Source organism: Arvicola amphibius, chromosome 7 (genome assembly GCF_903992535.2).
Source record: "Arvicola amphibius chromosome 7, mArvAmp1.2, whole genome shotgun sequence".
NCBI lineage: Eukaryota > Metazoa > Chordata > Mammalia > Rodentia > Cricetidae > Arvicola > Arvicola amphibius.
In genome coordinates this window covers 13978245-14005786 of record NC_052053.1, presented here as the reverse complement: position 1 = coordinate 14005786, position 27542 = coordinate 13978245, and the positions used below count along the sequence as shown (strand labels likewise).

The following is a 27542-nucleotide window of genomic DNA, read 5'->3' as shown; positions in this document are numbered from 1 at the left end:
GCTGCCTTAGAAACAGACATCTGAGGGTATCATTGGTGCCAATTCCTCCTTCTCCCATACCCTTGGAGAACTCTCTCAGACCTCAGGTTAGAGATACATCTGTGTGGTCCAGCCCTTTTGCTCTGAAGATAGACTGGGAAACCTGGCTTTGCCTTAATGCTTGCCTGTTGCCATTCTAGGTCATCCTCGATTTTTCAACCAGCTCTCTACGGGTTTGGATATCATTGGTTTAGCTGGTGAATGGCTGACATCAACCGCCAATACCAACATGTAAGTCTCGTGTATTCTTTTCCTATAAGTATACATGATGCATACGGCTTGTTGTGAAGACGTCCAACTCCGATGGTTCTGTTCTCTTAGAGTTCTTTTTTTTTTTTCTCATAAAAAAATTTAGATTTTCACAAAGTGAAAAGCTATTCTTGAATAATGTAATAAGAGTGTGCTTGTGGAAAATGATAGCTAGTGTTGACATTTCTATGTGAACTTGCATAAGAGGCTGTTTCTGTGTATGCACTTCTTCAAAGGTCATGCTTCGGGCTATGAGTTTGGTTTCCTTTCCTACCGAAGCACATTGGTGCTTACCACTTAGGCGGAATTTCCTCCGTAATTAAGCTTTTTATCCCCACAAATCAGTTTGATCAACCTACTGATTAACTAAACATTCTACAACAGCACTCATCTGCCGCAGACACAGCATGTATTCATTTCAAAACAACTGGTAGGTTTTGCTGCATGTGACGCTTTGGAAACCTCAACTTGCTCGTGCTGACACGTTCATTTAGTTCTGTAGTCTTTTAAAGGTATAAGAAATAATAAATGAATGTGCATGAAACTGCCTTCAAGATTTTAAAGGTGCAAGTACAACCTGGGTAGCCTCGGCAGTCACCCCAAAATTTCCTGTATACATGTGTCATCTTTGGGGATCGGAATTCAGTACAAGATATGGGGGTCACTGCAGCTTAAGGGTGACTACCTTTGCCCTCAACGTGAGTGACAGTGTGTACCCACTCTCAATGCATCCAGGCGGCGGCATAGACTCATTAAAGTATCCAAAGGGAATTAATGAAGCAAGTTTACTGCAATAACTTAATGATAACTGCGCAGGAACCTCAGGGGTGTCTGTCACTGATGCAGGGTTGAGAGGCCGCGTGTTTGTTATTTGTTATTTATGCCCCGGGACTCAGACCCCGGCCCGTGGCACGCTAAGCCTTCCACCATCCTGCTCCACTTCAGCCCCCAACTCACTTCTGAAGTTGGTTGCAAAGCAGATTCTAAAAAATGTGAAGGCCGGGCGGTGGTGGCGCACGCCTTTAATCCCAGCGCTCCGGAGGCAGAGGCAGGCGGATCTCTGTGAGTTCGAGGCCAGCCTGGTCTACAAGAGCTAGTTCCAGGACAGGCTCTAGAAACTACAGGGAAACCCTGTCTCGAAAAACCAAAAAAAAAAAATGTGAAGTTAGGTGAATGAGTGGGGTGGCGAGCAGTGCCCCTGGACAGCGGGCAGAAGGTAATCTGTTTTCCTTAAGCCATGGCCGGGTCCCAGAGCCAGCAGGGCGTCTTTAAACTACCAATTGCTCATGCGCATCCCAGGGCTGCATAGTGCTGTGGCTCAAAATACTAAACCGGCATTCGGAAATTCAGACAGAAATTTAAAAGTAAATAGGGCAAATGGAGCCATTTATGCTAAAAGGCATAAAAATTCAGCTGATTAGAAACTGAAAGTGGCTTCGCACTCCCTGCCCACGAGTCATGACTTTGCATGGTGTGAACTCGGGTCAGAGATGCGACTGCCTTCATGTCCTCCCCAAGCAGGACAAAAAGCCTCCCTTCGCCATCTTTGCTCTGCTATGGTTTGTAGAATAAAATATTTATCATCAAGCGCAAACATCATAACATACTAATTACAACTTGAAGCAAATACACTAATGCTTAATTGTAGCTTCTAATGGGAGGGAACAACTTAGATTAGAGAATGCAGTCTGTTTGTTTGAACCCAGCAATTCAGGAACTAAGTGAGAAACACAGAGGAAAGGGTAGGTGTGCGTCTGGGCCGGGGGCAGGGTGGCTCAGTGGGAGATCACTTCCTAAGCATCTTCAAGGCCGTAGGTTTGCACTCCCTGACCCCCACCCCAAAAAAGTACACATTCAACGAGTCCCAAATATCCACAATGACACAGACTGCATTCCTCAGGCTTACATATGTGTTCTGGAGGCCTCTGGCTGTAGCTTCTAATATGTACAGTCAATATCATGATAAATAAAAAGAACTCACCCCTTTGAACCATTTATAATTAAACCTTCTCTTAAAAGCTTTTCTTGAACCAGAAAAACTCTCATGGATTCTTTCTTTCCCCCCTCCCCCTTTTGGTCTATGTTCATAAAATCAAAATCCTTGACTCTTCCCTTAGCTCAGCTCAGCCATGAAACACTAAAATATGTCCCAGCCATCTGAGGTCAAGGCCAAGCCAGCTAAATGACACATAGCAATTGCTTCTCCTCTGAACAGGAGGTATTTGTAAAATATGATTCGAATCCAACAGATCGATAGGGAAGCTTATTTAAAATACTGACAGGGTTCCTGTCAGCTCCAGGGACAGGCATTGTGTGAGGAAATGATAACTGTTCTCCAGACAGTCTCCTCAGCCGGGTGTCCTGGGAGATCATGACATGTGGCAGCATCGCAGGTGAGCGGGGGACATTTGTTCCCTTGTGACAATTCCTTCCACAGCTAGGAACGCTGTTCCAAGTAAGCCTGGGAGAGACGGGCAGGAGAGCTTTATTCCGGCCAATTGAGATTTGATTACTGATAGGCTCACACCTCCCATCCCACCCCACATCCGTTGAGTGCACAGCCCTGGTGAAAGATAATTGCCATCTTCTGGAAAATCCTTCCAAAGAATGCTCTGATACCCTCATTGAGAATGAAGCGTAGGGCATCTGACTGGTTAGCAAAGAAAGAACGCGTGTGTCCATGCTCTTCTATCAGCTTGTGCGCGCAGCCCTGGGACCTGCTCTCCCAGGCAAGATCGATGAGCATACAACAAACACTCTGCAAGTGTGTAATGTTCTTGGCATGTACTGCTCTTCTCTGCCAAAGCAAGTCCACCGAGAACAGCTGGGCAGGTTGCACACGCCACAGCACCCGGTGTGATATGGAAGTGTGACAGCAAGATCCTCTTCACTTCTTTGCCGTGAGCTTGAGGGTCTCGCTCATCTGTTGCTTTAATCTCACGGAAGTTGACACTGGAAGAAACGTCTCAGGGAGTTTTCAGTCATTATACTCTGAGGGGCGAGCTGTCAGAGCAGAGCCTGCAACAAGCAGGTCCCATTGGTCATGAAGAAACCGCTACAGCCTAAAGGACTGGGATTTCAGACCCTGAAACCGACAGCTGAGAGATCTCACACAAATCCAAGTGTTCTTCTGAGTTTCTGTCTTTTCATCAGGGAAAGCAGGGCAATGATGTCTTCCCTACATAGTGGTTCTGAAGACTTAACACTGGCTCCATCCTAAGTGCCTACCGTATATAAGACACCCATACCCCACGATAGGCAGACACGCACAGCCTCCTGTCTCTCGTTCCTAACTCTTGCCATCTCTGAACGAAGACTCTCCCCAAGATCCCCTGAAGTAGCTTACTTATGGCACCTGCCACTTCTGTAGAGAGAGGAGGGTTGAGAGGATTGCAACAACAGCCACTATGGAAGGGTCTTCCAGGAAAAGTCCTCAGCCTGGAAGTCACCAAAAATCCAGAGTCCTTTGCACCTTTCTGGGTCGTAGTATACCAGAAAAGCTCTCAGTTACAAAGTTACTTGGCGCTGCATGCTGATTACCAGAGTTCCAGTTCTTACTGTCTGTTTCAGAACTCAGGGAAGCAGGAGGGTGTTGATGACCTCTGGGACTGAGAAAGAAAGGAAGGAAAGGAAGCGGGGCTAGGAGGCATAGCAGAGGCAGGCAAAGCAGGATGCAAAAAAAACAAAATCTCAGAAGTCACACGAAACACTCCCCATAGCCATTGTCCGACCACAACTAGCCCCATGATGATGCACAAGGATGCTAGTAAAGACAGTCTCTGGTCCTGGTGACACACAGCTCTTAACAGATGGTAGCGGAGGAAGAAACGGCTGGTGTGTCCAGTGACTGGCTGACTGCAACAACAGCATCTTGACCATCGGTTTACTTTAATCTGAGTGCATCTCACGGCCAAAGTGAGGTGGATGATCCAGGGGCCGACCCACCTCCCTACTCAGAATCATCTTGCTGTTTTAAATTCTCACTTCCAATCCACGCACTCTTTGGCTGTAGCCTGAGGCCTTTTGCAGAGCTACCGAACTGATCTTGGATCCTGAAATGTAACCGTGTCCTGTGACTTCAGCATCCCACCAGCTTCTGGCTCTGCATTGACCTTTGATCTCTTGATGTCATCTTTCTCCTGTCACTTAGGGAAGGGTTTTTTAACCTAGGGTCTAAGTTGTAAGGGGAAGAATTTCTTACAATTATACATAAAATAATGGTATATTCACACCTTTTACCTGGAGATAGGGGCTGTCGTTTTCCTAGAATTCCTAAAGGTGTCGCTAATCCAATTACAACGAGCAAGAGCTACTGATCTAGGGTAAACTTCAAAGCCTTTTATAAGATACGGATGCAGGAAGACCCCTCTCAGTATAACTACAAATATGACCCAAAGTAGAAGGCAGGGTCAGAGGTATCTGGAACAAGACATCTCATTGGTCCATTTCTCAAATCAACATCCATGACCAATAAGCATCCAGAGAAAACTTTGCAAATGTATAGTCATCTTACACACAAAAAACTCTCGTCCTTTAAAAGGTTTTCCCCCCAGTTTCCAGGAAGGAAAGACATAAGCACTAAGTTCCAGAGTCAATATAGTAATAACTGTGAGATAACTGGTCCGCCAGGCCAAGATAGAGACCCTCAAACAAGATGCAGCTCAGGACAAGGACCAAATGTTTGATTGACCCTAGTAAGTGTCCATCTCAGACTTGGAAATGGTGTCTCATAACATCTTTGTCGCCTCCAAACATAGGGACTGTGAAGCACAGAACAGCCACTCTGTATCTGGTCAAGAGAACTGAACGAAGGCTTAGGAACCTTCCCAACATAGATAAGGACTCTGAAATCCATGAGACCAGATGGCCTCCCGGTGGAGCTCTAGACTCTTCTTGCCTGTCCTGAAAGGAATGGCCATGGTCGGCTTTCTTAGGAAGGCAGATTTGTATGAATGTGAGGGCTAAGTTGCTTCTATCCTGAAACATACTCCTCAGCTCCTCGGTTTTCAGTCCCACACATTCTCTCTCCCCAACATGGTCCCTGACCAACTAATACTGATTCGCCTCTACCTCAACTTTCATCCAGTCCTTGAGATGGTTTTGATACTGTAGTGTGTGACTCCACCGTTCCTTCCCATGACCTTGGGAGACTTCTTGTTGGTATGCGATATTATGAGATCCGAGCACGCAAACTACCACCAGTACCTCTTCACCATGCAAACATTTTGGCCATTCCAACCTTTCCAAAAGTCACTGGAACCGCAGATAATACATTTGTTCAACAATGTGGAGATACGACCCATGAGTTTGCCTCTTGCTACCCTCGGCACCCCAGGCTAAACCAGGAACCCTTCTCTTCTTCTTCCTTCATCAGGCCATCAGACATGAGGGAGTGTTGGTTGCTACGGTGATGGGGCTCAGAGCAGAACCAAAGCATGAGTGTGACCTCCAGAGGTGATGGTAACTGAACACATGTTTTCCAAGAGTCTTCCTCCCAAATTTTCAGGGGACCCACCCCCACAAGGGAAATGGACATACTCCTTTTGAAACAAAGTCCCTCTCGTCCTCCCACCAGACATGTCCCCTGAGGATCCTCTTGGATCTTTTGTGTCCTCTTGAATTGCCACATGATTAATGTGACTGCTTTTCTCGCTCCTGATTAAAGCTTAGTGGCTTCACCTGTGTTTTACGCAGAGCAATAGTTATCTCATTCTTGCAAATTAGCTTTTCTAAATCATTAAGCAAGATTCCCATTAGTCTTCGGCATTGGCATTCAGCCCCAAGCCTCTAAGTGATGACAATGCCTCCTGTATCACTTGGCTGGGTTGGTCCAGGCATCTCTTTTCAGCTAGGACGGTCTTGGTTCAGCCTACAGACACCAGAGCTTGAGAAGTTCGAGCTAAAACAAGAAAAGGAGCCTCAGAGTCTAGTAACTATATTCTGTCTTCAGGCTCAATTTTCTGTGGATGGTCTTCCTTGACGTCTCTTGGACCCTGTTTAGTATCTTGATCTTGCTGCGATGACTGTCCTACTAGACAGAGCCACTGCTTTGAACTTCTTTTAAAAAGAACATGGCTTGCTTCATTTACTGTCTGTTGGGAGACAAATGCAACCTGTCAGGTGAACTGACGCTCACAGTCAGATACGTATGCAAGTTGACCGTCTTCTTGTTATTTGTTATTTGTAATTAGAAAATCATCACTTCTAATTATTTTTGACAGATATTGACTCCAGGGAGTTATAGATACATAGTTGTCCTTAGGGATTGTTAGAAGAAAGAACATGTAGATAATTACATTGAGATCTTTAAAACACGGGTCAATATTCCCAATTATCTTCACAGTCAGCTTTCAGAGGTTTACATTGTTTCTGAAACACAGACGTTAGCCCTGCCTATGAGCATGAAACGGGCAGTCCTTTAATAGAAATAAAATGGCTCTGCCAATTGTAAGTAGACGCTAAAATGCGTTTTCTCACATTAATGTTTACCCTACAAACAGTAGCGGCGAATCCTCTCCTCTGGGTGAACCACACCTGAGACAGGTGAGACTCTCCTTTGGCTGGTGAAATATCTCACAGCTGACTGCCCACCACCTCTTTTGGTTAAGCCAGGCTGGGTTTTGAGCCTTCTGGACTAGCAACATGTGATTTCAGGAGACATCACTTTAGCGGTTTTGAGCATCCTTTTCTAGTGCTCACGACAACTGCTGTAGCAACGGTCTGTGTGCATCAGATCAGTAGGTTTATGTCCCCTTTCTCCTTCCTTTCATCGCCTTTCCAGGTTTACGTATGAGATTGCACCTGTGTTTGTTCTCATGGAACAGATAACACTTAAGAAGATGAGAGAGATCATCGGATGGTCAAGTAAAGACGGTGACGGGATATTTTCTCCTGGTAGGTTTCTTCTCTGTAACTGATTGCCCTGCCAATATGGATCCTTTGATTCTTTTTTATTTATTAAAATTGCTAACATAGGTCAACTCTAGACACTATGGGTTTCGTTGTAACGTTTGCACATATGCGTGTATTACGGTCGATGATCATAACTCTCTGCCTTCCTGTCTTTGTCAGAATGAAGGCTAGCAAGCGTGCTCTCACCCCTGTGAACCAGCTGACCAAGGCTGTGTCTGGGGCATACTAAATGGTGCCCTTCTGACAATATCAAAGCTAGGGATCAGTAAATCAGATTATCAGTTAACTGACTTCAGCCCAAATAGTGGATCTACTATAGTCTCCAATTCAATGTAGATACAATAAAAAAAAAAAACAAACCTTTAAAGACAGCTGTTCTTGGTGGTAAGAAGCAGGTACTGGTGGTGGTAGAGGCAATGTAACTGCAAACAGGAGAGAAAATAAGAATACAATTGTCCAGGCAATTCGAGCAGACCACTGATTTGCCTATTTCATTCTCAGGGAACTGAGGGAATGCCAGAGTGACTAGTTTGTGTTGGTTAGACTTGGGAAGTTATCTCCTTTCTGCTTGGATCTTTATTTGGAGGGACATGAGTGAGTTTTTGTCTGTGTAAGTAGGCTTAGACCTCTCCTGGATTCACTAACTCAGCCGGTAACCAAGAGATGCACTATTCCTGTCTGCAAGCTCCATTTTTCTCTCTATCTGTCTTCTGAAGTCAGGGAGCAGATCCAGCTCTGTTCAGTAAACAGCTTACACAGAAGATGGAAGCTGGGAGGCTGTAACTTACCATGTCTTTGCTGCTGCCACCGCTGTCTCTTACAGTCTATACAGGCTTTGAATAGGCACTGAAATACATGAATCATCTCCAGCAAAACTGCCTACATAGCTTTGGAGATGAGTGTAACCCCTTCGAGTTCAAAGCAAAGGGTCCAGAGGGAAGTCCTTAAAGAGTAAGGAAGCCAGTAAGACTTTCAGGATACTGTCCTTCCCCTTCTTCACGTCTTGAAGCACCAGCTCAACCTTCACATTAAAAAACGCAACAGAGCCCCGCAACCTCCTGCTGTATCTGCTTATTGATAGGGGGAGCCATATCCAACATGTACAGCATCATGGCTGCTCGCTACAAGTACTTCCCGGAAGTCAAGACAAAGGGCATGGCTGCTGTGCCCAAGCTCGTTCTCTTCACCTCAGAGCACGTGAGTCGGAGACTCTGCCTTGTGGACTGTGGTGTGTGTTAAGGGACTGTCTAACTTTTAACCTCAAGCCTCTGTCTGTTGCAGAGTCACTATTCCATAAAGAAAGCTGGGGCTGCGCTTGGCTTTGGAACCGACAATGTGACTTTGATAAAGTGCAATGAAAGGTAGGCGGGGGAAGCGAGCATTAGTCCCTGATGTATTAAATGTGTTCATCTGTTAAATTTGTTTTATTGTGCTTAAGGACTGACGCAGTACAGTGTGCCAAGCCGCTAATGGTCTGTTGAAAATATCCAATTAAATTACTTTTTTGCGGGTGATAAAGGGTTTTTTTTCCCTTGTATAATCTTGTTGGTTCTTTATTTTAATTTCTTTCTTTTTATAACAATTACAGGGGGAAGATAATTCCAGCTGATTTAGAGGCAAAAATTCTTGAAGCCAAGCAGAAGGTATGTGTGATTTGGCTCATCTGAAACTTCAGTGAGTACTGTCTTAAAACATGACTGGTTTCTGACCTACACAGTCAAAATTTTTCATAATAGGATAATTCCATTTCTAAGGTTCCTGTCTAAATATTCACTGATTTCCAACTTATTTCCAGCTTTTAGCCTCAAAGCTGAGTCTACAAGACATAGATAGATAGATGATAGATAGATAGATAGATAGATAGATAGATAGATAGATAGATAGATAGATAGAGTGTGTGTGTGTGTGTGTGTGAGAGAGAGAGAGAGAGAGAGAGAGAGAGAATGAAGAATTCAGTCATTAAATCACCATGTCAAGTAATTAGCTTGATATTCTTTAATAAATCAACTACCTAGGATTCAGGAAAATTCAAGCCAATTGAAATTTTTGCCTATTTCTTGTCAGTTATAATCTCATTTCAATAAGTACAATTTCATCTTGGGACTGTTTAGCAAAGTGTGTCCATGCCCCAGCAGATGGCTCATGACACTTGGCAAGTCCAGCTCAAAAAACTCGACTAAACAAAAAACAGTTTCCTAGAACAGATGAGCCCCGGGGCCCTGCCATGAAGCTCCCAGGCCGCTTACCCCCACACTGTTGTCTAGTTACCTTCTTGTGCCTTCTTTCTTGGTTGTCGCTGTTTGCTGGGGCCTCGACAGAGGAGATGGATGGAGTCTACTGACCAAGGGCTGAGCTCCCATCCGTCTCCTCCACCCGTCCCCAGCGCTTTTCATTCGTTTCTTTGCTTTCCTCTTTTTCGTGTTGGCATCTTACCGTGAGCCAGCGTGTCAGCTTTTACAGCTGCAGACCTGCTGCTGTTACTATGTGGGAGCATGTGCACGTTCACGTGTCAGCAGTTCTGTGAGCATGTGTGTGTGGAAGCCGGAGGACATTCATCTTCAGGTGTCTTTCTTAGGCACACATTTATCGGAGACAAGGTCACTCCCCCGGCCTGAAACTCACAAGGTGGGCGGAGCCGCGAGCCTCAGGAGCCACCAACTCACCAGGCGGGCTAGGTGGGCGGAGCCACCGGCCTCCACTTAGCCAGTTCTCCCATTGCAAGCATGCACCAACATACTGCCTTTTTCAGTGGGGACTCTGAGGCTTGAACTCAGGTCCTCATGCTCTGGAGGCAGGCTCTTTACCAGCTGAGCTAATTCTCCAATCCTTGTATCCACCTCTTTTTTAAAAACGCCAGTGTTTGAGTTTGTGTTGTCAAACCACTTAGAGCAGCACAGAGAACAGTATCCAGAGGTTGCTCAGAAGTGAAGTTCTTGGATAAAAGCCTGCCCATCACTCCAAATACTTATTAACTTTTTCTTTGTTTTTTTTGTCATATAATTTTTTACAGTGATCTATTTTCTATAATTTGCTTGTTTAATAATAGGCCATCTTGTTAGAATTCTTTATCTACTTGCTCTCTGTTTTGTTCCCAGCATCAAAAGGCCTGGCACATAAAAGTCACACAAAAGAAGCAAAACAAAATCACCCCATTGAATGAACGGATGAACAAGAACACTTCTAGCTGTGGTCTCTGATCCACACCAGTTTGGCTCACAGTTTGAAGTGAATATTGTTGCCTTCCACTTCCCTTAGAAATGAGCAGACAAGGGAGGTTTAAAAAAAAAAAAGCCCATATAAGAGGACTGGAAAGATGGCTCTACAGTTAAGAAGGCATACCATACCAATTCCATAGCATACCAATTCCATAGCATACCAATTCCATAGCATACCATACCATACCATACCATTCCTCCTCTGAATCAGAGTTTCCTTCCCAGCATCCATACCAGGGTTACAGCCACTGTAACTCCAGCTCTAGGAATCTCTAATTCTTTTCCATGCTCAGGGCAGTGGCGTGCACATGCACGCATGCATACGCGCACGCGCGCGCGCGCGCGCGCGCGCACACACACACACACAAACATTTTTGAAGAGAACCACTCATCGGCTATCTCTTTCGCCTCACAGGGATACGTTCCCCTCTATGTCAACGCAACTGCCGGCACAACTGTTTACGGAGCTTTCGATCCAATACAGGAGATTGCGGACATATGTGAGAAATACAACCTGTGGCTCCATGTGGACGTAAGTGCCCTCGTTCCCGCGCAGCCCGGGCCTGGCAAGGCAAGAAATAACACTGCTCTCTGCTTTGCCTCCAGCTGCCCCCAACACCCTCCTTGTCTCTCTCTACACACTTTCGCTCCTGCTCTTCCCCACTCCTCAGCCAGCTATTCACGACCAGTACCTGCCACAGACCCTGGCCACCCTCTGGGATTCATCCCCTGTCCTGACTGCCAGTAGTTGTCTGGTGTGGCTCCTTCTCTAGTCTACTGTGATGAGCAGTGCCTCCCCTGGTTGCTTTATTTGGGTGAATGGATGCATAGTAAAATAGAGCTGATTTCAGAGAGAGAAAAATAAGAAGACATAACATACGGGAAGCGGCCATGAGTGTGAACACTCCGTCGCCTGCCTGCATCCCACCTCTGTAACACTTCTAAGAGTGCCTATCTGCTGCATGCAGGAAAATAAGGAAGCACGCAGAAGACATGAGCAGCTAGGAGAGTTAGTCCCAGAATTATCCAGCAATAGCTAATGTGCACTCCTACATATGTGATCAGAGCCTTTGGTTTTCTTTCTTTCTTTCTTTCTTTCTTTCTTTCTTTCTTTCTTTCTTTCTTTCCCTCCCCTCCCTCCCTCCCTCCCTCCCTCCCTCCCTCCCTCCCTCCCTCCTTCCTTCCTTCCTTCCTTCCTTCCTTTCTCCCTGTCCATTCTCTTACCGGATGTAATTTCTTGGAAATACACAATAGGACAATCTGTCCCACTGTTGAACAAATGACTACCAAAGGCTGGTCTGTGTCCCATGCTATACTAGGCTATCCAGGCACCATGGTACCCACAAGAGTGTCTTGCTATGACTGGCGCTCTGGGAGGCTCTCCAAACCAGCAGACGTTGGTGCTTTCGGAGTTTCTAAGGATTAGTTTAGAAGAAGCAGGTAGCTGTGCCTGCCTTTTAAACAGTCTGCAATGCCCGCATGGCGGTACTGGACTGAGAGAGTACCACAGCACTTTGAGCCCTTGGCCTTGGTCCACAGCCACCACAAGCTCCACCCACTTTTCCTAGCTCACTAAGACATTCTCTGGAGGAAGTTTATATGAAGAAAGGAAAGTGATGAGGAGCTCAGTTGACTTACTCCATAGGTTATCCTTTGTGTAATTTGCCTGGCCTGGAACTTGCTGTGTAGACAAGGATGGTCTCAGGCTCAGAGATCTGCCTTTTTCTGCTTCCTTAGAGCCATGCCCAGCTTGGTTTTCGATTCTTCAGCATCATGGCTTCCTCTTGTCTCTTTTCTGTCCTTGCAGGCTGCCTGGGGTGGTGGGCTGCTCATGTCCCGGAAGCACCGCCACAAACTCAGCGGCATAGAAAGGTACAGTGGGCTTGGTAGCCTTTCCTCATCTCCTGCGTCAGATACCCTAGACACCTTGGTCCAGCCTGTCCTCCTCCAACCTTGATGTCAACCTTAATTCCCCAAGCCTTGATGTTTTTCAGCGGTAAAACTCAATCTGATGGAGCAAACTTTAGTTTGCCTGGTGTCTTTCAAGTGTGTGCTGCATGGTTTATTTCTTAGTCAAATGAGTTTTCGGCTCACCGATGGCAGGTGCCTAGGGAGCAAAAAGTAACAGTGAAGGGGCAGGCAGGTCTCTCACCCTTTCAGCTCTTCTTCCTCAGTGAGGTAGCTGATGACTGATACACCTAAGCTTCCCGACTTACCGCAGTAGCTGTGGCAAACGCGAGACGGGAAGCAGAGGGGTAGAAAAGACTTTCCCAGGCAGTGGGCATGGGGCAATCCCAGGGCCCCGAGAGATGATCTGGACAAGCTTGAGGACAGTAGGCATGGAGCGAACTGGGAGAGTGGAAGAAGCTGGGCCAGGCAAGCTCATCAGAGCACTCTCCTAGCAACAGCTGGCTTCATAGCCACTGCTGTGCCCACTCCCTTCTGTCTCTGTTGAACCGCCACTGTCAACAGGAGACTGCCTTGAGAAAGACGAAACATAGGACCCGATAATTTGGAGGAAAATACACTGAGTGTAGATGTGCTTTAGACTTCTCAGAGGGTTCCCATTGTCCATCCTTAGGTTCGGGAACAGGTGAAAGGATTGGTGCTGGACTTGTTCTTTGTTTACACTGAAGCACGCATGTCTTCTGAAGGGAGCCAAACCCCCATTATGTCCTGTTTCCTTCCACTTGGAGCAGCAGGGAATCATTTACTTCCCACCTTTGGGACCTTCAGAAAACTATTTTAAAAGACACTTTATGAGATCTAAGTATGTTTAGTGACTTGATAATGTGACCACGACAACGAAATTGTTTAAGTTCGTGCCTTCTAAATGTAGCTTGACAAGGATTCTTCTCCATGATATCAGCGCTTGGTTAACCTTCCTTGGGATTCCTTCTGGGTCTCTTTCATGAGGTTGAAGGGAAAAGTTCTTCAACCTCTGCCCCTTCTTGAAACTCAGTACACATACACACTGACAGACACACAGGCACACACACACACACACACACATACACACACACACACACACACACACACACCACGAAGGACCTAAGGAAGAGGCTAGAAACCCACAGCAATAGCTTAGTACTGTGAGAGCATCAATGGTATAATTCCAAGGCAATTGATATATCAAAGGAAACACCCTTCTCGGGTATTGAAAGGCAGAGTCCAACTGCTGCCCAGGCGATCAGAAAAGGTCCTGTAGCCTACTGAAGCAAATTTCTCAAGTTTGAATCATTCTACATCACACTCCACTTGTTTCTGTAATGTCCTAGCGAGTGTGCTCCTTAGTCATCTAATTGCATCTGACAGAGTGATGCAGTTGCTAGGAGACCATGCTTGTTAAGTGAGCATTGCAGCCCAGACTGGCAAAAAAAAAAAAAAAAAAATGCTCGTTTCTCACTTAATCACCGCTGCCAGCTAGTCCGAGTGTCTGGCAGTGCCGCTGATCATTGTACTTAGGTGTGCCATCATCAGCAGGTAGGGCCTCGTCAGCAGCCCTTCTTTAAACAAAAACAGTAAAGGCAGGAAGACGTCTACGGCTGTTGGCTACAAGGAGACAGACTAGTGTATGGGTTGCAAGTGCTGGCTCTGTAAAGAGAATCCTGGGTTTGAACCTTAGATCCAGCACCTCCCAGCGGTGTGCCTTTTGGTAATATGGTTAACCTATCTGGGCATCAGTTTCTCTACCTAAACTAGAAGTAATAGGAATGTCTATGCTATAGTATTGCCGTGAGAATTACATATGCCTGGCCCTGTGATAAGCATTGCATGTTTTATGAATGTGTTTTATCTTTTATTCCATTCTGATGAGATAGATGTGAACTCTTGAAGCACAGATGAGTTGTGTCCCACAAGCTAGGACATGTCAGGACTAGGATCCCGATTTGCACAGTATATCTGCAAAGCCTTAGCCACATTTCCAGTCAATACACCTAGAGTTCTGAGAACAGTCGGACACATAAGTAAGTGGCAGCAGCTGTTGTCAGTCACAGGTATATGGAATTCAGCGGTGCAATACCTTGAGAGACTGCTTGCAGCTTGCATTTCTCAGTGAGGGTTGATTTAGGAGACTGGGCAAGGAAAGTACCTCAGTGGGGATGGGTAGGTTCTTTTCTTAGGACTACAGACTCTTGTCTCCTTTGCTCCAATTGTCTCAGAGGCTACTATGTGTCTTCCAGGGCCAATTCAGTTACCTGGAACCCTCACAAGATGATGGGTGTGTTGCTACAGTGCTCTGCCATTTTGGTCAAGGAAAAGGTTTGTACTCCCTGCAGAGATGCGCCAGTAGCAAGCACATCCCACTGCTTGATAAAGGAATGGTTGGTAGTCCCATTGTGAGCCTGCAGACTCTCCTTGCCCGCCCTCCCAGCAACCTATATTCTCCTTTCCATTCTTGCTGTTGGCTGCCCTTTGTCTTTGTTCATTGCTTGGGACCCTGTTGGTGACAGACCCTTTCGTGAAATTCATTATTATTATTATTATTATTATTATTATTATTATTATTATTATTATTTATACAATATTCTGTATGTATGTATGCCTGCTGGCCAGAAGAGGGCACCAGACCTCATTACAGATGGTTGTGAGCCACCATGTGGTTGCTGGGAATTGAACTCAGGACCTTTGGAAGAGCAGGTAATGCTCTTAACCTCTGAGCCTTTGTGCACATGCAAAATAAATACATGTAATTTTTAAGAAAGCTTCTGTAAATGAGTTGGAGACAGGTTTCCCTCCTCCCCCACACCCAGCGTACTGATGCTTCATAAGCCCTGCTGCAGGAGAGGTGCCCACTCCAGCCGGTCTCTTATGGGAGTCAGAACCCACACAGGCTCCCTCCTCTACTTACCTTAACTTCCTAAGAGATCTTCAATAAATTGGAAGAGTTGGGGCTAGCATTTGGGGGGACGGAAGTTCTTCATATTCCAAGTCCTGCCCAAAGAAGGACAAAGCAATTCCTCCTTGAATCTGACAGACCTCAGAGCACCCACTCACATTTCCAGATGTCCCTTAGAGAAACAGTGGGGCCCTTGTAGGTATCCAACACAAGAAAACATTTTCTAACTGGAGCGACAGATAGGCAAGGGGATTCTCCAGGAGTGACTTTAAAGGACATTCGAATCCATGCAAGGCCTCAGAAGAAAGGAGGTGTGGTCCCCAAATCCGTCCTTACAGCCGAATCTCTGGCCAGTGAATGCAGCTGCTTGTGTCTTGATTTCCGTGACAGGGTATACTCCAAGGATGCAACCAGATGTGTGCAGGGTACCTCTTCCAGCCGGACAAACAGTATGATGTCTCCTATGATACCGGGGACAAGGCGATTCAGTGCGGCCGCCACGTGGACATCTTCAAGTTCTGGCTGATGTGGAAAGCCAAGGTATGAAGAGGGAAATGAGGGAAGCAGAGAGCTGTGGCTAGCATAGAGCACAGCTCAAGTGAGGGGCAGCGGTGTATCACAGCTAATCTACTGCACAGGTGATTGTATCTAGATAACCGAGTTAACTATGTTTTCTTTGTGAGTGGAGTAACCATGGCAACAGCGACCTGCGTCAGCCCTCCCTCCGTCAGCTCATTCTCCCTAGTTTGAATTCATATGGAAGTTTCTTATTCTTACAGTTCTCTTCTTACTAAAAATTTTGCCAAGATAAGGACATTCACAATAATTCTCTTTAAATCAAAAAAAAAAAAACCATTTTTTTCTATTTTGGGTATGAGTGTGTTTATGAGTGTAAGTGTGTTTGTGCCGTGGTGTGCAGGTGGGGATTACAGGGAAACTTGCAGAAACTGGCTCCCTCTCTCCACAACATGGATTCCCAGACCAGACTCAGACAGCAAGGCCTGGCAGCAAGTGCCAATTTCCCACTGAGCCATCTTGCCTTTCCTCCTCAGTAATTCTTAAGAATTCCAAAATTATTTAGTGCTGATGTAGGAAAAGATATAAAACTAACATGTTAGTCTGAAAACAATTCAGAGTTCCTTTATGAAGGACCTCATCAAGAAATATATATATATATATATATATATATATTTCAAATATGTGTGCATACAGATATTGAAGTTTAAATTTCTATTAAATAATGGCTGTCACATTGCTTACACTTTATACTCTGGAAAATGCATAGTGTATGCATTGGGTGTGGTGCCTCTGTAGATGGGTGTGTTTGGTGCTCTGTGTGTGTGATGTTATAGATGGGTACGTGTGTATGATGCTGTGTGTACATGGTATTGTATTTGTGGAACTCTGTGTGTGCGGGGCTGCTGGGATTGGAACTTGACACTTGCTTCTGGGGACGCATGCCACTGCACTGAAGTACACTGCACGAGCAGTCATCACCCTCTTGGCTTGCATTTCTGTATCTGTGATAAAGCTACAAGATACGGGGAAGGGAGAAAGGGAGATAGATCACCACATGACTGTTTCTACAGTATTGCTATGCAACCAGGTTAAAGGCGACCTGGATTTCACAGCCTTGCTTCACATCGGTTGTTTCTATTTGTTGGTTTTAATAATTTCCATAGTACGGATTTGGGCTACCTTTCCCTCCAAACAATAAGGCTTTCCAGCAATATCTAGTCAGATATTTATCTCTTCTATAGGAAAAGCTGGCGGGTGATTAGTTTTCTTCCTTGTTCAGCCATCTTGCCTTAATGTCGAGTCTGGATTTGATTTCTCCTACAAAGTAATTGCAGGCATTTTGAGCGTGTAACTGCCTTCACCGCCGTAAGAGAAAGAGCCCTATCATTTTGCGCTGCTATAATGACCACATGGTCTGTCTCCATAATTGCAGCTTCATTTTGGCTAACAGTGACCTCTTGAACTGTCCCTAGGAGGTTCAGCCCCTGGGTTGCAGAGGGAAGATACAGGGGTGTGGAGGGAAAATCCCTGGGGTGGAATTCCTTTGCAAGGAAGAGCCCCCCCCCCCCTTAGAAAGCTTCCTGCTTTGCCAGCTCTGGATTCTGCCCAGGCTCGCCAGCCATCTCCAGGCCAGCCTCATGCATCTGGTCTCACCAGCACCAGCCCACTCAGCAGCCTGTGTGCTGCTCTGCCAGTCAGCCATGCTGGCTTTTGAAACTCAAGCTCAGCTAGATTATGAATAGTTAGAGCTAGTGCAGTCTTGGGGCGGGCGCTGAGAGCCATGGCTTCCAAACCTGTCTGCTGGCCTGGAGGCAGGGAACAGTCACCGTTGGAGGAAAGGTGGATTGCCTGTGTGGACTGGGGACTGGTTTGGCCAGAATATGGGGCTGGGGAAGATGCATTCTATGACAGTGACTTTCAAAGTGTCTGTGATGAAGAACCAGTCAGTAGTTCCTTTGACCTAACATGGACCTATAGGAAACTGTTCGAAAGATTAAAAGTAAAACACAAACCCAAAGTCATTGCTTGTGACTGCTATCAACAGTTATATGTAATTGTTCTTGTTTTAAAAGTTTCTTAATGGAACCAGGGGGTGACTCGGCAGGTAGAGGTGTTCGCCACCATGTGCTTGAGCCCCAGGAGTAACATGGAAAAAGAAAACCTGGCTAACCATCCTTTAACCATCACACGTAGGCACACACCAAGACATTCTAGTGTGCAAGTGTGTGTGTGTGTGTGTGTGCGCGCGCACACACACACACGGGGAGGGGACAGACATCAGAATAATTTTTTTTTTTTTTTTTTGGTTTTTCGAGACAGGGTTTCTCTGCAGCTTTAGAGCCTGTCCTGGAGCTAGCTCTTGTAGACCAGGCTGGTCTCGAACTCACAGAGATCCGCCTGCCTCTGCCTCCCGAGTGCTGGGATTAAAGACGATAAATTTTTTTTAAGTTCTTAATTTCAGCTTCTCTACTCATTCCATCCCAGACATGCTGCAGTTTGTGTTCTGGCCTCAGTCCAGATGTGACACACAAGTAGCACTATCCGAAAGCAGCTAGCTTGTGACTAACTTGGGGGGAGCTAAAACCCCACTGAGAACAACTTCCAAGAGGACCAAACAAGTCTTGGGGGGGAGCATTTTCTTGCATGCAGGGCTTTGAAGAAGCTGTGCGCGTTTGATTAGATAGATGGTCCTTCCTACCAGTGTGTTTGGTTAGATGGTCCTTCTTAACCAGCACCTTTGGTTAGATGCTCCTGCCTATCCATCGCCGAGACTACACTTCTTTATATGACCCATAACCAAGGACAGCATACATAGCCTTCCCAAATGACCCGCATAGGGAAATGCAACTTGATATCAACACAGTTTTCTTCTTTGAAACAGGGTACTGTGGGATTTGAAAATCAGATCAACAAATGCCTGGAGTTGGCTGAATACCTCTACGCCAAGATTAAAACCAGAGAAGAATTTGAGATGGTTTTTGATGGTGAGGTAGGTTGTCATCTTGGACCAACATGTGCTCCCAGACAAACCGGGGGCGGGGGGAGTTCCAGAAGCTCAGAAGATAGACATCTGTCATGTCACCCAAAACAGAACTTAAACTTCTCCCATGTGTGGCCCCTTTTACCCAAGATGTCTTTGCTCAATCCAGGTATATAAATCCAAAATATAGACAAAGCAAGGATGAATAGTAAAGATAATTATTTGAAAGCAATTCTCTGCTAGACAGTCTTGCTACTTATTAAAGACTAAAGTAAATTTTCATACTAATGAGATGGGTGCACTTACTTATTTTGACACAAAGAATTAAATTTTGGTTGAATACGTGATATTGCAAGATGTAGAGGATCCTTAACATTTTTTAGAGTTGAATGAGATTTTGATTTTATAATCTTCAATGCAGAGAATTCTGCTTTGCATTCATATATAGCACGTATAGAACAAAATGGCAGAATGTCGATAGGAAAATATTAAAAGTCTTTGCTTTCTGCAATTGGGCCATTTTCTATGGGCACAGAACACTTTTTTATATGCAGTGAGAACTCTGCTGTTCATAGCTTGCAGCAGTGTGGGTTCTGAGGGGAGCTGTTCCAGGCAGCCCCCCCCCTTGACATTGTGGGGCACTGTACGGCATGTGCAGTACAGGTGTGACTGTTGTGTGCTCACAAGTCTGTAGCGAGGTGACACGGTGCAGCACAGACAAGTGCTGCCAGAAAGCCCCAAATTTGTTACATGTGTAATTGAGAGGTAAGTTTTGGTCATTCTATAATCAGAAGTCTTTTTCCATTCCCCCACACCCCATCATTCAGCCCCATTTAAAGCGACAGTGCACAGTTAAAGGTGCTGAGCCCCAAAGCACAAAGCTCTCAGCCAGTCCTTCACACCTAGAGGGCTTCCCTGTGGTGGGTCCTAACCTTTCATTGTTCTTGAGTTGAACTCTATCCATAAGTATCTCCCAGGCCTAAGAAGCTTAGGGGTCAGGCATATTCTCATCGTCCAAGACTGGCTCTAGCTGAGGGTTTGCTGTCCCTGGAGTCATTTTGAAGAGAGCCAGCTAAACTGCCTCTGCCCAAGTTCACCCACTCCCCTGGTTATACACAGTAAAGTACCTATTAGCCCAATGTTTCCTGGGTGCCAGCTGTGCGCCGGACACAGGGTTATATATTAGCCAGAATAAATACTGTGTCTGCCTTGGTCGAGTTCACAGTTGAATAAAGAAGTATGGGATCACTGCCAGTCCCGGTAAAAGAGAGCCCATTCATAACCCGCTGTAACCGAGCACCACCCACAGCGAGCATGTGTCTATTTACACTGCTCAAGACATCATCCGAGACTCACCAAAGACTGCCAGAGTCCCAAGCACACACAGTCAGCATGCTCCTGCTGATCGGCAGTGGGGTTTTCCTGTACACGCAAGTTTACTCTTTCCAGTAGAGGATGGAATTGAGTCCGGAAGTCCTGTGTTCGGTTCCCAGCAACCACATGGTGGCTTACAGTCATCTGGCGAGATCTGGTGCCCTCTTCTGGCCTGCAGGGTAACATGCAGACAGAACACTATGCATAAACACTGTATGTATAATAGATAAATAAGTCTACTTAAAAAAACATTGCACTCGGGAGGCAGAGGCAGGAGGATCCAGTGAGTTCGAGGCCAGCCTGGTGTACAAGAGCTAGTTCCAAGACAGGCTCCAAAGCTACAGAGAAACCCAGTCTTGAAAAACTAAAAAAAGACTGAAATGAAAACTGTGATGATATCTGCAGCCCCCTAGAAGCAGGCACAGTCCTGGTGACATTAAAGGAGAAAACTGCAAGCCTCTCTCACCAGCAAACACACACTGAATCAATAAAGTAGGCTGAGCTGCTTCCCTCTGCACCAACATCAAAGGAACGCCCTTTTCTGAATCGCTCAAATGCTATTGTTTTTGTCATTTCCAGGTACAAAGGCAGTAGGTCAGGAATCTAGAAAGTTGGGGGGGGGAGGGTTGGGGAGCCTGCACTCCTGACAGGTGAGATTGGATAAGCTGTGCATCCTGCCTGGTGTATTTATGCTCCCAGTTGCTTTGGAGATGTCATTCAGACCACTTTCTTTTGGACCATGGGGAAAGAAAAGAAAAAAAAAAAAACCTTTTTCCAGAACTGCTTCTGGCTTTTGATCAAGTTGTAATTATCTTATTTTTGTTTGCTTGATTGTCTCTTGAAATTTCTGCAGCCTGAGCATACAAATGTCTGCTTCTGGTACATTCCACAAAGCCTCCGAGGGGTTCCAGATAGCCCTGAGCGTCGAGAAAAGCTGCACAGGGTAAGGACAGGCAACTGCCCCGCCCCCTGCTGCTTGTCTCCCTGGTCAGGCCAGCCTCCTGCCACTGTGCTGTTCTCATAGGGGAGGGATAAACAAACAAAGCCTCATGGTGGCCTTCTGGGTAGTGGAGTGGTATATTTGATTTATACTTCTGGGGTCTGCATTGCCCCCTTGCCACGGTTCAGATAAGGTAGGAGACTCTCAAAGATGGAGGTTCACCTCGGAAGGGTGTGCTTCATTACAGAGGCTCTGTGCACAGCAGGTGAACGATAAACATCTTCTTTGGAACATTCCACATTCTACCATGTCTGTTGTTTGACTAAGTCCAAGCCTATTCGGGTGCTGGCTCATCTTCTCTGTTGAGTCATACGCCAAGTTTTATCCCTTCAGAATTGTTGGTGTATATGTGTAACACGTTAGGCATGCAGCCATTGAATGGATATTTAAGTTCTGTCTGTGTGCCAGGCAGTGTCCTCGACTCTAGGCCATGCACAACATAACTCGTAGTGTTGTCTGCCTTTATTTCTTTTTTCTTTTTATTATCTTTGTTCCAAGATTGACGTTCCAGATTCAACTGCCCAGTGCTTTCTAAATGAACTCAAAGTTGGGTGGGTTTAGATATTGACTGTGAAAAATACATAGTTCTAAAAGTGCTTCTGTTGTTCTAGGCAAATAGCACAAAGTAAACCAAGTTGATCTGTTAAAATAATAATAATAATAATAATAATAATAATAATAATAATAATAATAAAGAGGGTTGTCACCATCGGTGCTGAGCTTGACTTTCTGTTCTCCAACACAAGGTGGCTCCCAAGATCAAAGCCCTGATGATGGAGTCAGGGACAACCATGGTTGGCTACCAGCCACAGGGGGACAAAGCCAACTTCTTCCGGATGGTCATCTCCAACCCAGCCGCCACCCAGTCTGACATCGACTTCCTCATTGAGGAAATAGAAAGGCTGGGCCAGGACCTGTAAGTCCCCTTTGCTGAATCAGAGTCCCCGGCCATGCTTTTTTTCCTCTGGCACCCTTGAGTAGCTAACTCACCCTGAGCCATTCACTGAAGGAAATTATAATCTCTCGGAAAATATCTGTCACAACCTCACGTAAGCTTGTTTGTTAGCATTAGCGGGAAATAATGTTCTTAAAAAAAATAACTGCACAATAGGAACACAGTATATATGTACATTTATATATACCTCTCTCTACGTACATGTATGTATAGTGAGTGTGGCTTAGTCCTAGACCAAGCATGTCTCCCGCCCCCCAGAGAACTAGCCTCCCCTCCCCAAGTTATTAAGAGTCTAACTGCAGGGCAGATGGCACCCCCACTGCTGCATCCTAGGGACCAGGGGCGGGGGAAATGCTGCTGGTGGGAGCCTGCCTCCCCATCAGAGCTGTTCCCACCTGAAGGGGTGATGGATGACAAGCCTCACACCCTCCCTGTTAGTACCCTGCTAGGGGAAATAGTAGCAGAGTCTGTCACAGTCGTGCTGTTGCTGTGTTTAGAGGTTAGTTTGTGTAGACTGTGTATATTACTGTTGTCTGTCTGCGGGCGGGGGGGAAGCACATATAATTTAATTGTATGTCAGCGAAATATTTGCTTATTTATATTCAGATATATACCATGTTAAAGAGGCACCTTGTATTTTCTTCCCATTTGTAATGTATTTTATTTGTATATTAATGAAGTAAGTTCTGAATACTGTTTATGGTATTTTCGTGCATTTGTGAGCCAAAGAGAAAAAAAAATGAAAATTAGTGAGACTTGCATTTATATTAGAGTGCCCTTATAATGATTTCAGCATATGTATACCGTCTGGAAACGAATTCTGATACTGTACATAGAGTCATATATATGGAAACCCTGCTTCAGTAGCCTCTGCTTTTCTCTTCCCCCGTCTGGCTGTATGCCAGGTGTTCTCAGAGCTTTTCTAGTCACTGTGGAATAATAACAACTAGATCTCCTGTAATTTTGTAGTAGTACATGACCAATCTCTGTGACTCGCTTAGCTGAAACCTAAGGTAATGTTTCTGAAGATCTCCGATACACTGACCAGTCCCTCAAGTGTTTTTGAAGAAATGAAACCCACACTGTGCGTTTTAGAGTATGCAAGAAATAAATAAAGAAATAAATAATAAAGAAATAAATATTCTCCATGAATAAAAGAACTTGAACCGTTTCTTTTTCTTCCAACCTGTGTTTCATATATAAGAAGGAACCTTTACTTGGGATCATCCACGGCCCGTTCATTTCCCATTAGCTGGCTTTAGGAGATGCTCCTGGTTAAGCCGAGCCTTAACCAGCTGTTGCAGGTTCCTACGCCCTTCCTTGAGAAAGCCCCTGGGTCTGTCGATAAATTGTCTTTGCTCCTGGTCACCAGAGAAGGAAAAGCAAGCCCTGTCTCTCACCCTGCCATCTGCGTCTTGGAGCTGCATGCTTCCTCAGTAAACGAATATTTCCATCCTCTACCTCAGGGAGAGTTACGGGCCCCAAGGTCACAGGAGTGAGTATGGCAGACAAATACCCCTTCTAGTATGGACCTTAGATCGTCCGGCATCTTTGCCTGTCCGTCACAGAATCACAGCTGCTTGTGATCTCTGCTTGTGCAGTGGCTCCAGCTTACTTCCTTAAAAGACACAGCTAGCTGCTGGATCGTAAGGAAAAAGGGCTCAATTCCTGCACTATTCTGTTAAGCTATAAACAGCACCTTGTTCGTGAGAATACAAAGCTTTGTCTTCGGCACGTGTGAGAAATAGAGAAGCAACCCTTGTACATAGCACTGAAATTGATTTAACTTAGGGAGAGATCAGAAAAGCATTTGATTCTTTTTCTCTGCTCCTCTTCCACATCCTTCCCATGGGTTTCCTCCCTTCCTGTTCTTCTCTGAATTCAGGCCAGTCCCATAGCTTTTCTGGACTTAGCGGTACAAGAAGAGCCTTGTTTTGACGGTCGCAGCCCAGTTCCAGGAAATAAGAGTGCTTTCAAGGAGCTGGAGAGATGGCCCAGCAGTTAGGAGTCCTGACTGCTCTTCCCCTTCAGGAAGTCAGGATAGGATCTCAAACAGGGCAGGAACCTGGAGGCAGGAGCTGATGCAGAGGTCATGGAGGGGTGCTGCTCACTGGCTTGTTCCCATGGCTTACTCAGACTGCTTTCTTATGGCACCCAGGACAACAAGCCAGGAATGGCATCACCACAGTAGGCCTGCCCCCCCCCCCACCGTCAATCACTAATTAAGAAAATGCCCTACAGTCGGATCTCACGGAGGCATTTTCTGAACTGAGGCTCCTCCTTCCCAGTAACTCTTGACTTGTGTCACGTGTGCATCAGCCTTCCAGCACTGCACTGCTCTCTGCCTGTTCCACGTGTTTCTTCTGGATGTGGTAAGCGCCCGATTTGGTGGCGCTTTGAGATATACCTACAGTTGCTCTTCGTCCTTACGTGTGCCTGCCACACACTTAATAAACCCACTCCTCTGAAACCAAAATGTTTGCTGTTGTAGATAATCCTCTGGACCAAACAGCCGAGTCTGAGATAGTGTTTCATTGCGGATGTAAAGTCTTCCCTGGCTGCAGATAAAGGTGGACATCTTTCCCCATTATTATTATGAACCACCTGTGATCTAAAAGACTCCTTTGCCCAGTTTTCGGTCGAGATGGCCCCTCCCTTTCATTTTAGGTGGTCTTTACGTCTTCCCAATGCTTGTTCGGTTTCTCTTTTTGTTTTGAGGCAAGATCTTGCTGTGTAGCTCAGGCCGACCTCGATCCCGAGTATCAGGATGGCAGGCATGAGCCACACTAGGCCTTGCTTCTAATTCTTTCCTAAATTATATGTTTGGCAACTGTCTTCTCCTGATCGGGGCTTTGCCTTTCACTCAGTTAATACTCTCTTGAAAAGCATGCATTCTTCCGGTTAATGTAATAAAGCTCTCTACGCTTTTATTTGTGGTTTCTGTTTCTGCATCTTTAAGTGCTTTCCTGTCCCAAAGTCATGAAGACATCTCCAGGTATTGACATCTAGGCTTTGAGAACTGATGCCTCTTTGTGTTTAAATCTTTAGTCTACCTTGATACCTTGAATTGGTCTCTGTACTCGATTCTTCTATGAGTGAAAGTCTATGATTATCCCTTTAGTCTTTCCTATACATTTTTAGGACCAATTCACCAACTTGCATAAAATGATTCCTGCTGGAATTTTTTTTACTAGACTCTCAATTCTGTGAATCAACTTAAAGAATATGAACACCTTTTTCAATATGGCATAAAGCAACAATTGTATTAGGTCCTCTAAAGTGCAGAAGACACAGAGAGAGAGAGAGAGAGACAGAGAGACACAGAGACAGAGACAGAGAGATACAGAGAGAGAGAGAGATTTTAATTGACTTACACTAGAACGGTAATGATGGTTATCTCACACCTGAGCAGCTAAGCCTGGGATGCTGAGTGTCTCAGCAGTTGGGGTCACCCCACTGTGGCTGTCTCACACACGGGGGAGGATGACAACCCAGTTGTTTCATCCACAAAGGCTGGGTTCCTCAGCAATCCTAATTTGGTGACAAAAACCTGAAAGGGGGGCTGGAGAGATGGCTCAGAGGTTAAGAGCACTGACTGCTCTTCCAGAGGTCCTGAGTTCAATTCCCAGCAACCACATGGTGGCTCACAACCATCTATAATGAGATCTGGTGCCCTCTTCTGGCATGTAGGCAGACATGGAAGGAATGTTGTATACATAATAAATAAATCTTTAAAAAAAAAAACCTGAAAGGATCTTAGGGAACCACCGGTCCTTAGCTCATGGTAGAAGCCTGAAGCCGCTGGTTCTGACGTCAGTGAAGGAAGCAGCAGCAGCCCCAACAGGGTGAATCCACTGGGCAGCAAGAAGGCACCACCTGGACATGCTGGCACACCTGCCTATTTAATCCTGGTAGTTATACTTGGTTTCTTTTTTCATATGTGTATGTGTGCACTTACACACACACATAAATATTTTCTTACCAGGACCCCACCTTTTATATATTATAGGCTTATCACATGATATTTTGTTACTATTTTATTCTAAATATGATACATTTGCCAGATTTTCCTGAGAGTTTCTTAATTTTGCTCCATTAGTTATTGTAAGTAGGTTTCTAATTTTTACTTTTGGTTCTAATAAATTAAAACTTTTATCACAGTTAAACATGGTGGCATATATCTTTAATTCTGGCCCTCAGCGGACAGAGACAGAAAGATCATTGTGAGTTCAAGGCCAGCCTACACAGCAAACGCCACGCCAGTCAAGGCTATATAGTGAGACCCAATCTAACATTTATTGTGTATAGAAACCAATCATTTTTTTTAATTTTATTTTCTTGTGTGTTTTGTCTGATATCAATACAGCTATACCATATTTCTTTATGACAGTATTTGCCTGTTATGTTTTCTTCATGGGAATATTAACTTCTATGACCTTGTGATTTCGGTTTGCTTTGTGTAAATATTTTTGCTTTTTTCCGTCATCTTTGTCTTCTTAACTGCTGTTGCTCGCATCCTCTGGTGTGACTTCTGATATATTCCCCTCCGTCGCACCTCAAACTTTACTTTCCTTATCCCTCTTTTCTTAATCATATACATATTTTTATTTTGGTTTGTTTGGGGGGGTTGATTTTTCAAGACTAGATTTCTCTGTGTATGGCTGTCCTGGAACTCACTCTGTAGAGCAGGCTGACCCCAAACTCAGAGATTTGCCTGCCTCTGCCTCCTGAGTACTGGGATTGAAAGTATGCACCACCACTGTCCAGTTTATTACATTTTTCTTTTTTTTTCTTTTTTTTTTTTTTTTTGGTTTTTCGAGACAGGGTTTCTCTGCAGCTTTTTTAGAGCCTGTCCTGGAACTAGCTCTTGTAGACCAGGCTGGCCTCGAACTCACAGAGATCCACCTGCCTCTGCCTCCCGAGTGCTGGGATTAAAGGCGTGCGCCACCACCACCCGGCTCCAGTTTATTACATTTTTTCAAAGCAATTATTTTGCTTGCAGGGTGGGTGTGTGCAGGACAGAGGAGGGGAAAGTACATACACACACACCCCACAGCTCATGAGTGGAAATCACGAGGTCAGTTCCCTTTTCTGTGCTGTGGGTCTTGGGGACTGGCTGAGGTTGACAGTTCAGATTGTCAGGCTTGGTGATAGGTCCTTATCTGCTGAGCCATTTCATATATACATACATACACACAGACACACACACATATAGACACACAAACACACACACACATATATATACACAGAGAGAGACACACGCACATATAGACATACAAACACACACACACACACATATATATAAAGATGTAAAATCTGCATGTAAGTGTGATGCACATGTGTGCTTTCTGTATTGTGTGAAAGAACAGAACCCCTCAGTGTCTAGAAGCAGAATACATACATATATATATATATATATATATATATATATATATATATATATACTTTTTTCCTTCTCC

The 27542-nt window shown here is 45.2% G+C and overlaps 1 protein-coding gene across 2 annotated transcripts in view; it reads left to right on the top strand.

Moving 5' to 3' along the window:
- The window catches only part of Gad1 (glutamate decarboxylase 1), a 36341-nt gene extending 14293 nt beyond the window's left edge, over positions 1-22048 (top strand). The window contains exons 5-16 of one of the 2 annotated variants that reach the window (XM_038337048.1): positions 180-270; positions 7070-7182; positions 8282-8397; positions 8482-8561; positions 8789-8843; positions 10831-10947; positions 12223-12287; positions 14600-14678; positions 15646-15795; positions 18656-18763; positions 20982-21071; positions 21875-22048. In XM_038337048.1, coding sequence (XP_038192976.1) covers positions 180-270; positions 7070-7182; positions 8282-8397; positions 8482-8561; positions 8789-8843; positions 10831-10947; positions 12223-12287; positions 14600-14678; positions 15646-15795; positions 18656-18763; positions 20982-21071; positions 21875-22048 — 1238 coding nt within the window. Of the gene's footprint in view, positions 1-179; positions 271-5662; positions 5700-7069; positions 7183-8281; positions 8398-8481; positions 8562-8788; positions 8844-10830; positions 10948-12222; positions 12288-14599; positions 14679-15645; positions 15796-18655; positions 18764-20981; positions 21072-21874 lie in introns of those variants that run through there. The other variant, XM_038337049.1, reaches the window with a different exon arrangement.
- Positions 22049-27542: the final 5494 nt, after the last annotated feature.